The following is a 16,590-nucleotide window of genomic DNA, read 5'->3' on the forward strand; positions in this document are numbered from 1 at the left end:
CCCCGCCCCCCCCCCCCCCCGCCAGTCCCGCCCTGGGCCCGCAAGCCTACGGTCCCCCGCCGCCTCCGCAGTACCCCGACTTCACCGGCTACTCTCACGTGGAGCCGGGCCCCGTGCCCCCTGCGGCCTGGAGCACGCCCTTCTCTGCGCCCAAGGACGAATGGGCCGCCGCCTACAGTCCGGGCCCCGCGGCCTCCACCGCCAGCCCGGCCCCGCTGGCATTCGGGCCCCCTCCGGACTTTAGCGCGGTGCCCGCGCCCCCGGGGCCTGGGCCGGGTCTCCTGGCGCAGCCCCTCAGCGGCCCAGGCGCGCCGTCCTCGCCCGGAGCGCAAAGGCGGACGCCCTACGAGTGGATGCGGCGCAGCGTGGCGGCCGGAGGCGGCGGTGGCAGCGGTAAGCACCCCTCCCTCACCCTGCGCCTCTGGACGGTTCCCCTGGGCGCCGGCAGGTGCTAGAGCGAGGCCCCAGCCGCCCCCTGTCTGACCTCTGCCCCGGCCCTGCTTGGGTTCCAGAGTGTGCCCCCCACCCCCGACTCTGTCCCTGCGGGCTGTTCTCTCAGCTTCCCCCTTCTGAATCCTGGAGCCTTAGGAAGCACACGCTGTCTTTCCCTGTAGACGGGGAGACTGAGACCCCAGCCATGAAGAACGACGCCTTGTGGTTGCGTGGCAAGGCCGGAACTAGACACAGGTCCCCAGACCTTTATCCCAGGGTAAACTTTTAGCAACACTGGCCCTGGTGGTCATCCGTTTCATGCACCCCTATCCCAGCCCCAAAGAGGGGCTGCAAACCCCCAAAGGACATGCACCGATTATGTGAACACCCATAAGTCACTTTCCTTTCCAGGTCTCAGTCCCCCATCCATACAACGAAGAGATCGGTGGGTCATATCATTTTGACTAAAAAAGAGCCCTCTTTGGTTAGATTGGTGGTGGTGAAGGGTCCCTACCTTACCATCCCAGGGCTCGCCCTGAACTCTTGACCCTGGGGGAGGGGAAAGTAGGAGCAGTTGGGAAGGTGGCTACTGTTTGGCTCCTGAGCCTGTGAACCTTCTGCCCCCAGGCAGGCCTCTTGGATCCACCCTCTTCAAAGGCAGGGGAGGGGGCAGGACAAAGGCTCAGCTTTAATGAGGGGCGGCCTGACCTCCTTCCTAGGTCCCCCCTTTGTCATGTAACAGGCTGGGCCTTGGCTCGGTAGTGACTCCTGTCGGCCAGAAAGTGAACATGATACCCATTGTCCCGACTGTGTCTGGCCTGTCCTGACAAAGGCCACCTGGCCTTAGGGGCGGGAAGTTGGCCTGCCCACCCTTTGATGTCCAGCCCCTCCTCCCTTTCCCCCAGCTGGGAGCGAGCCTAGGACATCCCCCACCTCCTCTCTCTCTTCACCTCCATGTCCCCACACACTCCCAGCAGATGCTGGGGAGGGTTGATCAGCAGCTACAGGTTTGGCTGTATTTGTACCACCTCCTTGGGAGTCCCAGGGACACAGACCTCCTGTCTGCCTCCGGAGGCCTCAGAGGACTGGGGTTTCTGTCCCAGCTGTGCCACTTGTCTCTGTGGCCTTGGCTAAATAATAACAGCTAATATTTATGGAACACTTACTAACGGACCTGATATCTTTTAATTCTTATAACTTTATCATAGGTGCTATTATCACCCCCGTCTTCAAGATGAAGAAACTATGGCATAGAGAGGTTACAGAGTTGTGCAAGTTTAGTTATACCTACATAAGCAGTAAATGGTGGGGCTGGGATATGACCAAGCCTGTGCTCTAATCCTCTGAACAGCGTCTCTTAAATCAGCCATCTTTTCTGAGTCTCAGTTTTACCATCCCATGAGAGGGAAGGGTCTTGTACCTTTGTTTGAGTTACAAAAGGACCCCTTTGTGAAATCTGATGGGAAGTATAAATGTTCTCCCTAGAAAAAAAGTGTTTCCTAATCGGGCAAACAATTTCAGGGGTTCTAAAGGCCCCCAGAAGCTTTACCCATAAACCTCGGTTGAGAATTTTGCATCAGATTATACGAGAGGAAGTGTCTGGGGCCACTGACCCTCAGGGTCCTGCAGTTCTGTGTCTGTTCCCTGAAGAAGGAAGCCCACTTTTTCTGCTCCTTTATTCTGGTTGTTACTTCCTGCTGACCAGGCGACTTTGGAGATGGATGGGGAGGTTCCCCAGGGACGGGGACTTGGAGAGAGGCCAGCACTATGTGAGGGGGAGAGAGTGGGTCAGTGGGTGGGGGTCAGAGGACTGGCAGGAACCCTGGGGAGCTTCCAGGCTGTGTGATGTCAGGCAAGTCACGTCCCTCTGGGCACTGGAACTGCCCAACTCAGTTCACCTCTGGTCTCGGAAGTCATTTGGAGACACTTGTCCCTGGGCACACAGGGGGCCTAGGAGTAACTCTGCCCAAAGGCAAAAGTCCTTTCCACCTTCGCTCCCAGAAACTAAAATGAAGGGCCAAGGGAGGTTTGGGAGCTCCGGAGGAAAGTGGCCACCCCAGGAGCCAGGTGAGAGCCGTTCTGCCTTTTCGAAGGTAGAAGCTGCTACCTGTCCACTCAGGCAGCATCTGACTCTGACTCTTGAGGTGGGGTCAGAATTGGGGTGGGGTTACAGACCCTCCGTGAGAGAGAGGCCAAGCCCCTCTCCTCTTTGGCCTCAGTTTCTCCTTCTGGGCAATGAAGATACAGGGTCTCTGGGGGTGTTTCCCGGGTAAGGCTGTTGTCTGGGACAGCAGAGGGAAGGTCAGTGCGTGCCCTCTCCCCAGATGTTGCTGGTCACCTGTTCTTATTGTACCCTTCTTGCCCCTTCTTCCCTCTTCTGTGCCTCTAGCATTCTAGAATATCTGAACTGGACGGTTAGAGAACAGACATACAGATGGGAAACTGAAGCCTGGAGATTTTAAGGCATGTTCCAGTTTCACACAAGTGGAGGCAGGGCTGGGATATATGTTGGATGAGTCAGTTTAAAATTTTCCAGTGGCTTCCCATTACATTTAGGGCAAAATCTACACTCCTTCCTGAGGTCTACAAAGCTGTATGTGCTCCTGCAGGCAGGTCTTGTACACATACTGTTCCCTCTCCCTGGAAAACTCTTTCCCCAGACTCTTTGCAGGCTCTTTCTCACCATTCAGGTCTTAGCTTAATGGCCACCTCCTCAGAGAGGTCCTCCATGATGTTCCAAAGTAGGCACCCCCCACCAATACCCATTGATCATCTTTGCCATGTTTCCTTCAGAGCACTAACTTACTTATTTGTGAGTTTGTGTGTTGTCTATTCCCACACCCACTGACAAGGTAAACCCCTATGAAGTCCAGAACCATGTCTATTTGACCCATGACTACATTCCAGGCACCCAGCTCAGTGTGTGGCATTTAGTAGGTGCTCAATACATTTTGTTGAATGAATGAACAGGGCAAGTGTGAGGAACAGTAAGACAGCTCTGGGAGAAGACGGGAGAGATGAGATCTCAACCTGGAGATGGGACCCATGACTGTCCAGCCGAGCAGCTCATGCCAGTGGTGGAAGCCTGGTTGCCCCCTTCTCCCTACTCCATGGATGGGACAGTACTCCATCCTCACCTGGGGAATTGGCGTTGCTGAGGCTGGGACTAAGATGCCAGCTTTCCCTAAGGAGGGGGCAGGGAAGGAGGAGGATGTGGGAGAGGCTGTTATGTTGTCCATTAACCAGTTCTGAGTGATGACTTTCACTTGACTGAGGCCAGGATAGGAAATGACTACAAGGGGCTCTATTTTTTTTTTTTTTTTCTGTCTTCCCCGTTTGCATCTATAAATATCAGCATTTTCCTTAGGAAGGTTCTAAATTATCCTTCTGCTGAAGGCTCAGCCTCCGATTCCTTGTGAATAGTTTTTCACAGGTTAATGGCCCATTGAGGTGGCTGAGGTCCCATACAAGTCAGGAGATGTCCGCTCAGATGATGGGACTCTTGCAGCAGGGTTTAGATCTTGGTCCATCCCCATCAGCTTTCAGATAGAGAAACTGAGGCCCGTGGAGGGCATGAACCCTCCTCTCCCCACCACATCCTAGACCCTCTCCCTTGGCTCATTGCCACAGTCACCAACCTGGCCTCTCACCTTCAGCCTCTCTCTGATGCCCTAGCCGCCCTCTAAACCATGGCTCCCCACTGCCATGGAATTGCCATTTCATTTTATGCTGTAAAATCCAGCTCCATTTCAGAGCCCTCTTGAGAACTGGCCCCAACCCACTCTTGAAGCCACTCTCCCGTTAGTTTGCCGAGATACAGAGATGCTTACCTGGGACAGTTAAGAGTCCGGCTCGGGAGCCTCAGGCCTGGGATTGCATTTCTGTCGGAAGCTGCATTAGCCACAGGCGAGTTAATTTGGATCATTTCTCTGAGTCTCAGCTTCTTCCACTGTAACATTAATAAGATTACACCTTGAAGCAATGGTGCCAGTAGAGCATAGCCCTGACCCTGGCATACAGTAGGCGCTCAGTGCACTGGTGCCTGGGACCATCTCTACCAGTCCTTAGCAGGTGCATGCGAGCACACACCTCACACTCCCTGCCTCTCTATTATGGGTCCCTTGACCTGAACTGCCCTCCCTTCCCTCTCCTACCTGTTTACCAGGTCAAATCTGCTTCTTCTCCGAGGCCACCTCCTCCAGGAAGCCCTCCTTGGTTCCCTCCCCTACAAACACTGTACCAGGCCCTTGTTTTGAACAACATTTATCACTGACTGTCTTGTTGATCCCTGCCATCTACCATCTGTTATCCCCTCAAGGAGCAGTGCTAATCAGTCCTTCCTTCTCACCACACCTTGCACATTGTAGGAGCTCACGATAAAGCTAATAACTGTGGCATCAGCTGAGTCTTTACCATGTGCCAGGCACTGTGCCAAGAACTTTGCATGGATGATCTCACTTAAGTCTCATAACAACTCTAAGAGGTGTGAGGATCTATTATTAGCTTCATTTTACAGATAAAGTTAATGAGGCTCAGAGAGGGTAAGGTGGCTTGCCCAAGCTCACACAGCTGGGATGCTGCTGCACAGGGTTCAAACCTAGACTCTACAGCCTAATGAGCATCTATCAAATAAAGCAACACACTCAGAATGGGAGCCCAAGACCCCTCCCCATGTGCATTCCCGTCTAGGGAATGGGGAAAAGGAAGCCAATCAGAGATGAGCTATAAGAGGCTGGAGGGGGAGGATGGGCACAGCAGGTGCCGGGCTGTTTAAAACTGGTTCTCAAGGCAGAAACTCCATTTGACACCTCATCTCTCAGATGTACCTGGGGAGGGGGGAGTGACCCAGTTAGAAGGTGGCAGAAGGCTTTTATCGGTTGGGTGTTCCCCCACACGCACACTTAGGCACGTGTTGCTGCGGAGAGACTGGGGAGCTGTTCTGAAGGTCCAAAACAGCTTTGTTAGCAGCAAGCCTGGCTTGTCAATGGGAATTATCTTAATGAGATGACCCCTCAGGTTTCTGTCCTGGAGCTCTTGGGATTTGGAAACATTTACATCTGGAGTCAGGTCCATCACCCTGTGAACATGCTAAGCCCTCCCCCTGCCATACTTGCCCATCAACCTTATAGGGATGCGCCACATAGATCCCTCAGCATCACCAGAGAGAGGGAGCAGGCATTAGTGAAAGCCGAGACTGACACTCCAGGCTCAACCCCCTCTGATGTCTTCCCATTTCTCTTGAAGACAAATCCAAACCCCTCACCCCAGGGCTCAAAGCCCTGCTAGCCTCTCCAGGCTCATCACGTGCCTCTTTCATTCAGTCACGTAGGCGGGCAGGCGGTAATAGTCTCTGAGTCTCTCTTCTGTGCCAAACATTCTGCTAGGTGCTAGAGATTCCTGCCAGAACAAGCAGACAGGGTCCCTCACAGAGCTGGTCCTCTGTTGCTGCTCTCTGCCTCAGGGCATTTGCACATGCTGTTCTGTCTTCCTGGGATATTCTTCCCCATTGGTGACATGGAAACCTCCTGCTCAACCATCATATCTTGGCTTAAATGTCACCTCCTCCAGGAGGTGACATTTAGCTGCCCCAAGCTAAATAAAGTAGGTTCCCTCCCCCACCGCCTCCCGCCACTTAATCTAGCTCTCAGCTCCGTTGCTTTCCTTCACGCTAATCTCAGTTCATAATTATTTCATTTGTTTGTTCTTAATCTACCCCCCACCCATGAAAAACAGGAATGAGCTGTTTAACAAATAAGTACCGAGCACCTCCCACAGTAATAATAAAACGGACTAGCATCTATTGAGTACTCGCTATTTTTTCAAGTGCAGGTATTTTTGACCCCAGAACAGCACATTTCTCCATTTGATTAGTGACGTTGACTAAGGCTGTGGGAGCAGTGGAGCTGGACAGAAGGATGTCCTTTAGAGGTTGAGCCACCAGCTGATGGATTGGATGTGGGAAGCGGGGGAAGTTCCACCTAGGCTTTTGGCCTGAGTGGCCTGAGGATGGGGGCCATTTACTGCGAGGAGAAGACCAGGAAGCGGTAGGTCTGTGTTAGGTTTAACAAAGATTCATCAAGTACTCGCTGTGTGTGTCTGACACTGTTGTGGAACCAAATGAGCAAGGTGGCATGGTCTCTAGCCTCGCAGAGCATTCAGGGAGCCAGGAACCAAGGGGAGGGGATTTGCCAAGGTTCCTCAATGAGCTAGAAAAGGGCTGGAGTCCAGAGCCCCATCCTGCACCTCCGCCCCAAATGTGACTCTTCACGTTCCACGCCTGTGGGCGATTAGTCAGGAACTTCACCTCCAGACCAGAGGAGGATGGCCAGGGTAGGGCAGAGGCCTGGAAACTCCACCAGGAAACAGCTGGTGGCCTCAAGTTGTCCAGCCCGGAAGAAGATGTGAAGGGATGCAGCTGCTGCTTGCAACTCTTAGAAGGGCTGTTCTAGGCCAAGGGTGCCCCTTATTTCTGGTGCCCCTTGTGGAAAATCCTGGGAAGAATATAGATGGGTGACGGATGCAAGAACGGGCTGCTCTGTAGATAGTCCAAGCAGTCTGGTTACGTATTGCTATGCGGGTGTGAGCATCTGGCCCTGGCTGGGAGTTTGGTCTAGCCATGTTGTCCAATAGAACTTTCTATAGCTCTATATCTATGCTGTTCAGTGTGCTAGCCACTAGCTACACGTGTCTGTTGAGCCCTTGCTATATGGTTAGTGTGACTAAAGAGCTGAATTTTTAATTGCATTTAATTAATTTTAATTTAAATAGCCACACGTGGCTAGTAGCTGTCATACAGCACAGTGCAGGAAAATCCCTCTCGAGAGTTTCTAGAATGTAATCCATTCCAGATGGGCTCCTTATTCTCCACTGAGGAATCTCTCTTGCCTCTTTTGTCTCTGCAGTCATCATCTTCTCCTTCTTCTTCCTCCTCCTCTTCCTTTTTCTTCATCATTGTCACAGATAGATTTTATTACTAACTACCTTGTTAAAGAAATGATCACATCTAATCTTCACAGCTACTGTCTAAAGGAGGCATTCGTGTCCTCATTTGACAGATGAGTAAACTGGGATTCAGAGAGGTTCAGTGACTTGCCTGGGTTCCCACTGCTGGCACCTGGCCTGACTGGGTTAGAACCACTGTGTCTATCTGACTCTGAAGTTTCTGTCCTCTTCACTGCTTCTCGTAGCCAAGTCAGATTGTGGACCTCCTTGAGAAGACAGGAGAGGGGTAGAGGCCTGGGAGGAGTAGGGGGCGGTGCTGACTGAGTGCTGTGACTAGGAAGGAGGGTGACAGTGGGGTGGAGAAGCTTGCCTAAGTCTACAGGGCCCCTGAGCGTGGCTGGCCTGCCTATCCTCCTCTCATTGCACTCCCGCCCCCATGCCAGCCTCGCCCCTGCTCCAGGAATGAGCAGGGGTGAATGAGGAACTGTGCTAGAGCAGCCTGGGACTGGCAAACCAGCCAGAACAAGGACCAGCCATGGGCCCAGTAGAGAGCCTCATTGCCCAGGGAGGATATCCGTCCACCATTGAACTGGGTGGGTCAGGGCTGCTGCAGCAGAAGTCCCACCCACTGGTAGTACAGATGAGGAAATGGGTCCAAGCTGAACATCACATGTCCGGCTGGTGGCCTGGCCAGACCTCCCCACCCCTAGACCTATGTTCTTTGCCCTGTGGCTCCCCATCAGGCAGCATTCCTACCTCTCCCAAGGGATCCCTCCCACATGCACTTGTGCAAATAGCTCAGTTTTCCTTGTCGTGTCCATAGCTCTTTGCCCTTTGCAAACTGCTTTCACACCCATTCTGTTCCCTGGGGGAAGGAAAGCCCAGAGAAATTCAATTACTTGTCAAGTCCTTTAGCTAAGGATGCAGACCTGGGCCCAGGTCCTTAAGGGAGGACTCAGAGCTACACAGAAGTTCAGAATCTACAGGGCCCTTGGAGCTGACACCAAACCTTCTTCTGATGTACAGGAGAAACTGAGGCCCAGAGAGGAGAAAGGACTTATTTAAGGCCACACAGATGGCACAGAACTGGGAGCTGGTGGTTCAGAATCCCCTCTGGTAGGCTTGTTAAAGATGGCAGGGAGACCAGGATGCAATAGAACTGAGAGCTTGGGAATATGTATTTTTAACAAGCATCCATGTATGCATATGTGCATTCCTTTGTGTGTGTGTGTGTATGTGTGTCGGTCGGGGTTGTGGGGATTTTGATTTACAGCCAGTGGGGCTGGACCACACAGAGAGGGGTCATGGATCTGTGTTCCAAGCCCTAGGGCCAGAGCTGGCAGTGTCATCCCTCAGGGCCACAAACCCAGCAGGAAGAGGTCAAAGGAAGTGCTGACCCAGAGGCCACTCAATTTTCCTGGAGCCACCTAACCCGCCCTGGGGACAGAGGCTGAACTCTGGTCCAGGATAGATGGGGAGGCCCCACTGCAGACCGCCAGGCTCCTGCCCTCTCTATCCTCCAGCTAGGCAGGCCCAGTTTCTAGACTCTCAGACAGGGAAATCAGTCTTAGACTTCTTTCAGCAATAATAACAAATATAATCAGAGCATCAACAAACATTGGTAGCTTCATGTTTCCAAGTTGGAAGGGACCTTATAAATAAACAGTCTCATCCAACACACAGCCCATTGCTCAGATCCATTTCCCAGGATCCCTGTCATGTGGTTATCCCACCATGGAAATGAATAAGATCTACCTTGCCCTGTGTACCTACTGTGTGCCAGGTACTGTGCCAGGCATCATTCATCCATCCATCTCAAGTGATCCCCTGTACACCCGAGGGTTGGAGATCATTATGGGAGACCTTACACTGGGCCATAGGTTCTAATGCTGTTTCTGAGTCTAGACAGACCTGGGCTAAATCCCACCTTCCAGATGTGCAGACCTTGCTGAAACTCAGTTTTCTCATCTGTAAACTAGGGATAACAGTCGCACAGCTTCATAGGTTGTTGAGAGATGTATGCAAAGTGCCTGACACATGGACATATTGACCATTATTAGAATAATAATTATCCCCATTTTATAGATACAGAATTTGAGGCTCAGAGAGGTGAGGTGTCCTAGATCACCCAGCCATTGAGAAGCTGCATGACGCAGCCCTGGAGGTCTACTTGCCCAAACAACCACATGTCAGGGTCACCTGGAGAGCTATTCAAGTATCAAATCCCAGAGGCCCACTTCAGTCCCATTGAGTATGAACTTCTGGGCCAGAATCTGTGCTTTTAGAAAGCTCCCCAGGCAATTCTGAGGCTGCTGGTCAGGTATTTAGAACCATTAGCCTGGAGCTTCCCAGGACCTCTGCTGTGCATGCTTTAGGGATGGGAAGTTTGCTACCTCCATGGCAGCCTGATGCATATGGATGGGCCATTCCTCACAACCCACAGCCAGAGCAGAGAGAAAGCCTCTCATTTGCACAGTTATCCAAGGCTCTTCTCTCCCCATGCTTCACCCCTAAGAGCTGGTAGGGGGGCTCCCACCCTCCCTCCCACCTACTTGCACTGGCATCTGGCCCAGAGCGTTATTCATTAGGTGGCTGGGAGTGGCCTAGCTCCCATCAGACACCTGTTACAGGAGCCCGGACTTCCCTCTTAGGCCCAGTGTCCCAAGGGCCTGTAAATCATTCATCCTGGGCGCTCTCCCTGCCCCACCACTGTCACGTACCTCCCTGCCCCCTCTCCTGGGTCCCCAGGGTGGCACAGGTGTTCACAGGAGGGGAAAGGAGGTTTGCTCATGGCAGTGGGGAGTTCTGTCCCAGAGCTGGGACTGGAGCCCAGGGCTCCTGACTGTCATTAAAAATACAAATTCACATCTTCACATGGTAAAAATTTAAACATCCCGAAGACTCCCTCCTACCTATGGCTCCCCAGCCTCTAGTCCCCTCTCCAAGGCACGCCAACCCCCATTACTGGTTTCTTGTGTATTCTTTCAGAAAGAACTCGGGCCACAAACATGTTTGAGTGTGTGTGTGTATTCCATTTTTATACAAAAATAGCAACATACTATTTACAACATTTTGCCTTTTTTTTAACTTAACAATATATTTTTAGAAATTGCTCCATATTGGCACCTACGGAGCTTTATAATTTCTTTTTAGTGACTGTGTAGTGCTCCTCTCCATGGATGTACCATCTCTTATCTTATTAACCAGTCCTGACTCATAGACATGTACATTGTCCTTAGTTCTGTGCTATTTGAAACAGCTACCTCTTTGGGCATTTTTCTGTGGGATTGATCCCTAGAAGTGGGATTAATGAGTCAAAGGGCATGTGCACGTTAAATGAGGCTGAGATCACCAATTTGGGCCCCAAGGAGGATGTTCCCATTATCACCTTCTGGACGGCAGGTGAGACTCCCTGGTTCCTGGACCACACAGTGCGATATCAAACATTTTGGTTTTGGGCAGAGCCATTTTCTTAGCAATAAAATTGTGTGCTTTGAGCAACTCCACCAGATAGAAGTGGCCGATGTGTTCCTGAGCCCACCAGCCCTTCTCTTGGGTCCAAGGAGGGGGTGACAGGGCCTGTAGGCTGGGTCTTCACTGGCAGCCTTGCTAGAGTCTGCAACTATGCAGAGAGGAGGAACTATGCAGCTAGAGTCCCATCTCTCATCTAATTCCCTCCGTCCCCCGACCAAAAGAGCCTGGCTGGAGGTCAGGAAACCTGAGCCCAGGTTTATACCACTACCAAAAAGGATGGCCCTCCACAAGTGCCCTTTTCTGAGCCTCAATTTCTCCCAACTATGAAATGGGTGCAGTGGATCCCCATTTGCTCGTCAGGAAGGATGGGACCGAGGGTTGGGTGCCTGAGGGGTGGGGGGTGTCTTTATAATCTCTTAGGCTGAGGTTTGGGTGGGCAGGGAGCCTCCTCCCCCTACCTCAGGCTGGGAATCTTCTAGGCATTTTCAACCTGTGGGCCATCCAGCCCCAGCCCAGGGCTTTCAGGAGTCTGTCCTCACCATGGTCTGGACGCTCTCTTCCCAGAAATACAAGTAGATGGGTGGTCTGTTGTTTGAGCTTCTGCTGCCAATGCTTAGAGGGCCCTATAGCAGTCTCTGTGGACCCTGAATCTGGTGGGGTGAGGAGTTGTGCACTAGAGCAGGAGGGAGACCTGCAGGCCTGGTGAAATGACCTTGGGCAAGTCCACGGCACCCTGGGGCTTCAATGACCCTGACTGTACGGGGAGGTTGGACTAGAAGGACTCACAAGGCCTCTCTTATTTGGACCTCTGGACGCTGTATAACCATCCTGAACGTCAGTCTCTTTATCTATAAAGTGGGAGGAGACTAAATTCCCATGACCCCTTCTGGCTTCAGCCCAGTGAACCCAGTGGGGCTGTGGGTTCAGAGCTCTGCTGGGTTTCAGTGGTGGTGCATTAGGCAGAACAGTTTTTGAGCCGGCGTTGAATTTTCTAGGTCAAGGAGGGGCCCCATCTAGAGCCAAGGCCTCGGCAGCCACTCCCTTGTCCCTTTCCTGGGCTAGGCCTGGCCAAGGGCCGAGGCTGTCCCGTGCTGCGTCGGGCAGTGGGCTGAGGTCAGTGGTTGTGGAAGAGTCCAGTGTGGTTCTGCTGCTCTGGCAGGAAGCCCAGGGAAAAGAGCCGAGAAACATGTGCTGTCTCCTGTTCTCCACAAGCCCTTTGGCTCTGAGGAGCCCAGCGCTAGCCTGCCAAGCTCTGTGGGCTGGACCGGCGCTGGTGGGGGGGTGGTTAGCGCAGGGGTGCCGAGGAGCCGGCAGGCCCAGAGCTGGGGCCAGGGAGGTGAAGTCCAGGTTACTGCGGGGGCCCTTGGCTGAAGTGGGATGGGTTCGATGGTTATGCAGACCTGCCATGCCCTGGTGAGACACATGGGTGGGTGCCTCCTGTTTATAGCCGCAGGCTCACCTTCTTACAAGGAAACTGGTGTTGAGTCCGGCCCCCACAGCAACCCAGGCCAAGCATGACTCTTAATATTCTCTCCAGACAGACCTCTGATCCCAGCCCAAAAGAGATCCCTGACATTAACCCAGTCGGTCCTCAAATCCACTTCCGGGCCCCAGGCTGAACCTCGTGTGGAAGTCAAGCCAGCCCTGCCTGGGTTATGGCAGGTCTCCCCACATGTCCCCCTTCTCCCCAATCTGTTCTCCATGCAGCAGCCAGAGTAATCTTAAATCCTCCATCAGACCTCTTGTCTCCTCTGCTCAGAAGCCTGCAATGGCTCCTGTCCCAGACGGACTAAAATCCAGAGTCCCTCCCGGGGCTCGTAGGCCCAGCTCGACCTCTCCGCTCCCTTGGCTCACGGCACCCCGGGCGCACCAGCCTCCTCACTGTTCCTTACTCTTCATGCGGCAGGCATGCCCCCCATCAGGACCTTTGCACCTACTGTTCCCTCCGCCTGGGAACCTCTTCCCCAGACAGCTGCATTGCTCTTTCCCTCACCTCCTTTAGATCTTTGCTTAAGTTCCCCTTCAGGGTAAGGCCTTCATGGACCACTGTATTTAAAATCACAGCCTCGGGCTTCCCTGGTGGCGCAGTGGTTGAGAGTCCGCCTGCCGATGCAGGGGACACGGGTTCGTGTCCCGGTCTGGGAGGATCCCACATGCCGCGGAGCGGCTGGGCCCGTGAGCCATGGCCGCTGAGCCTGCGCTTCCGGAGCCTGTGCTCCGCAACGGGAGAGGCTACAACAGTGAGAGGCCCGCGTACCACAAAAAAAAAAAAAAAAAAAAAAAAAAAACAACACCACCACAAAACAACAGATGCTTTATGTGCTCCCAGAATTAACTGACTTCTCGCATATCTCTAACTACTGGGGATCCCACAGGACCAAATTGGATGGGGTGTGTTAGGGAAAAAAAAACCCTATATAGATCTGTTATGAGCTGACTTGTGTTCCCTCAAAATTCATATGCTGAAGTCCTAATGCCCAGGACTTCAAAACGTAACCTTATTTGGAAAAAGGGTCATTGCAGATGTAATTGAAGACAAGATCTTCCTGGAATAGAGTGAACCCCTAATGCAATATGACAAGTGTCCTCATAAAACGGGGAGATTTGGACACAGACACACATGAGAGAACATCACGTGAAGATACTGTAGATTGGAGTTACGCTGCCACAGGCTGAGGAACTACCAGAAGTGAAGAGGGAGGCCTGGAGGAGTCTTTCCCTGGCGTGTTCAGAGGGAGCTTGGTCCTGCTGACACCTGGACCTCAGACACTGGCCACAAGAACTGTGAGAAAATAAATCCCTGTTGCTTGAGCCACTCAGTTTGTAGTGATGTGTTACAGTAGCCCTGGCACACTAATACAAACTCCCGAAGGAAAGAAAAAAGAAAAGGAAGGAGAGAACAAAAGGGGGGAGGCCCCCGGCCCCAAAAAAAAAAAAAAAAAAAAAAAAAAAAATCACAGCCTCACTCCTCCCTCAATTCCCAGTCCTTCTTTGTCTCTGAAATACTTATCTTCAATCAACATATCAAATAATTTCCATATTTATTTTATTTTTGCCCATCTCCCTCCTCTAGAACCTAAGCTTCATGAGGGCAGGGACTTTTTGTTTTGCTCACTGCTGTACCCAGCACTTGGCCACAGCAGGAAGTCAGTAAATATTTGTGGGCTGATCTGAGTATTCCTGCTCTGTGCCTGGGCACAGGCTGGAGTGTAGATGGCTCCGCGCAGAGCGGTCCCCAGCCCCTGGTGCAGCCCCAGCTCAGGGCTTGGCGCCTAGAACCAGGGCCTTCTGAGGAGGCTGACAGGTCCTGGGGAGCCACCGGCAGCCCCAGTCCTTTCTGTTTGATTGTGCGACCACCAACCACCAGGCATTTGACAGGAATTGAGGAGCATATACCCCAGGGCGGTTCCTGCAAGCTTCCTGCTTCAGCCTCCGGCTGTGACGGCCCTTCCTGCTCTCCTTGCACACAGGAGAGAGGAGCAGCTGACGTCTCTTTATCTCAAGCTACCCTTGCTGCCAGGTGTTCCTTCCTCCAAGTCTCTAGTGCTCAGACCTGCGGTCTGAGGATCCCCAAATTGGAACCACCTGGGAGCTTGTGAAAAATGGAGATTCCACGCCAAGGCTTTCTACTTCACGTTCTCGGTGACACGCTGGAAGCTGTGTTTTTCACAAGCTCCCCGCATGTCTGTTCTGCAGCCACACCTGGGAACTGTTGCACGAAAGCGGGTGGGCCTGGCAATCAGAGTAGGGCTCTGGGTCAGGAGACTTGGCCTGAAACCCCCAACTCCACCCGCTGCTTGCTGGGTAACCCTGGGCAAGTTGCTTCCCCTCTCTGAGCCTTAGGGCCCCCCAGATGGGCATGAGAACAGTGCTTGCCTCCTAGGTTGAGAGTCTCGAAGCCTGAGCCTGGGAGAATGACTGTTACTCCCTCAAGGTCCTTCTTCAGGGGCCCTGGATTGCTCTTCCCCCTGGGAGCCCTGCCTTGGCCTTTTGCAAGCTCCCCTCCCCACTCACCTCTCCTCCTGGCACCTCTGCTTCTTAGGTAAGACCCGGACCAAGGACAAATACCGCGTGGTCTACACCGACCACCAGCGCCTGGAGCTGGAGAAGGAATTCCACTACAGCCGTTACATCACCATACGGCGGAAGTCAGAGCTGGCCGCCAATCTGGGACTCACTGAACGTCAGGTGTGTGGGGCTCCCACCTCAGCCACAGGAGCAGTCCCGGGAGTCTGGCCTCCAGGCTGCCAGGCAGATTATGGAGCTCAGTCGAGGGAGGAGAACAGAGAGGTTGTCTCCCAGCCATGGTCATACAACACAATAGAAACTGAGCTGCTGCCCATCCCCCGGCCAATTAAACCCAATATCCCTGACCACCAAGAGGAGCATGGGGCCTGATTAGCTATAGGCTACAGCGGGCTTTGATCAGTGCTGTTTAAATCCAGAGGAGGGAGCGGTCACAGGGAGAACAGGGAAGGCTTCCTGGAGGAGGGGTGTTAGAGCATGGCTTTGGAAGATGGAGAGGAAGAGGGTTACAGAGGAAGTTGTCTTAAGAGTAGGGGAGCAAGTTCCAGAGGGGGAGAACGTGTTCAGGGTCCATGAACAGTTGGGGTAGCCGGAGCAAGTGGGAAGCCCCAAGCGCCACATCGAAAAACAAGAGCTCCACTGCCCTTCCTCTTTTCCTCTTGTTCTGTCATTCGGTCTCCCCACCGCCCACGCCATCTCTCTTCTCTGACCCCACAGGTAAAGATCTGGTTCCAAAACCGGCGGGCAAAGGAGCGCAAAGTGAACAAGAAGAAGCAACAGCAGCAGCCTTCACAGCCACCCCCGCCCGCCCACGATGTCACCGCCACTCCAGCTGGGCCACCCCTGGCGGGCCTGTGCCCCAGCTCTGCCAGCCTCCTGGGCACCTCCTCCCCAATGCCTGTCAAGGAGGAGTACCTACCGTAGCCCCCCGACCAGCCTTGTGGGCTGGGGGCCTTGAGGACTCAGGGGCTAGGAATGTGGCTCCTGTGGGGGCCCAGGAGGCCTAGTCTGAGTCCCAAGCCCTGCCACTGACCTGCTGAGTAACCTTGGACCAACCACCCACGCAGCCCCTGCATCCCCTGGGCCCATCTGTGCAGCGAGCCTGCTGGATGAGGACCTTTTCCAGCTCTGGTGATCTAGGCCTCAGGCGAACAAGGGAGCCTGGGGTGGGAGGTCTTAATCCCCAGGGGGCTAGGTGAGGGGGCCACCCAGCTCCTCCTCCAGTGGCTCAAAGGTGGGAGGCTGCTGTAGGGACCAGACTCCTGGAGAAAGGAGATGGAACCGAGAGAAGACGGAAGGCTTGCAGACCGTGACCTGAGGGGGGGAGGGGGGGTGTCAGGTCACACCTGCCTTTTCCTGCAGCCTCACCTCTACCTGCCCCCCCACCCCCCGCCCCTGCGTAACATGCACCAAACCCTCTCCAGGCTGGATGCAAAGCGCAAAGCCCACAGGATTGGACCTGAGCAAGAGGCTCTGGGCTACAGAGCCATATTCCCTCACTCAAATTCTCAGTGGAGATTCCAGGTTGTGGGGAAGGCCTCTGAAGGGGGACAGAGGGGCAGAGTCCATCCTGCCAAGTCTCTACCACCCCACCAGGCTGTCCCTCAGGGCCCGGGCCCCAGGGAGCCCCCAGAGAACTTTCTCTGGACCAAGCAGACTCACGGCTGGGCAAGGGGCTGCCCAGAGAGTGGAATCTCTTGAATGCAGCTTCAAGAA

General features: G+C 53.5%; 1 protein-coding gene across 1 annotated transcript in view; it reads left to right on the plus strand.

The window, feature by feature from the left end:
• Positions 1 to 15,841, plus strand: part of CDX1 (caudal type homeobox 1) — a 16,229-nt gene extending 388 nt beyond the window's left edge. Inside the window, exons 2-4 of the mRNA XM_024732264.1 lie at positions 2 to 393; positions 14,891 to 15,036; positions 15,592 to 15,841. Of these exons, the coding sequence (XP_024588032.1) occupies positions 2 to 393; positions 14,891 to 15,036; positions 15,592 to 15,798 (745 nt within the window). The 3' untranslated portion in view covers positions 15,799 to 15,841. The remainder of the gene's footprint in view (position 1; positions 394 to 14,890; positions 15,037 to 15,591) is intronic.
• Positions 15,842 to 16,590: the final 749 nt, after the last annotated feature.

Source organism: Neophocaena asiaeorientalis, unplaced genomic scaffold, assembly GCF_003031525.2.
Source record: "Neophocaena asiaeorientalis asiaeorientalis breed wild unplaced genomic scaffold, Neophocaena_asiaeorientalis_V1.1 scaffold964, whole genome shotgun sequence".
In the NCBI taxonomy this organism is placed as follows: Eukaryota; Metazoa; Chordata; class Mammalia; order Artiodactyla; family Phocoenidae; genus Neophocaena; species Neophocaena asiaeorientalis.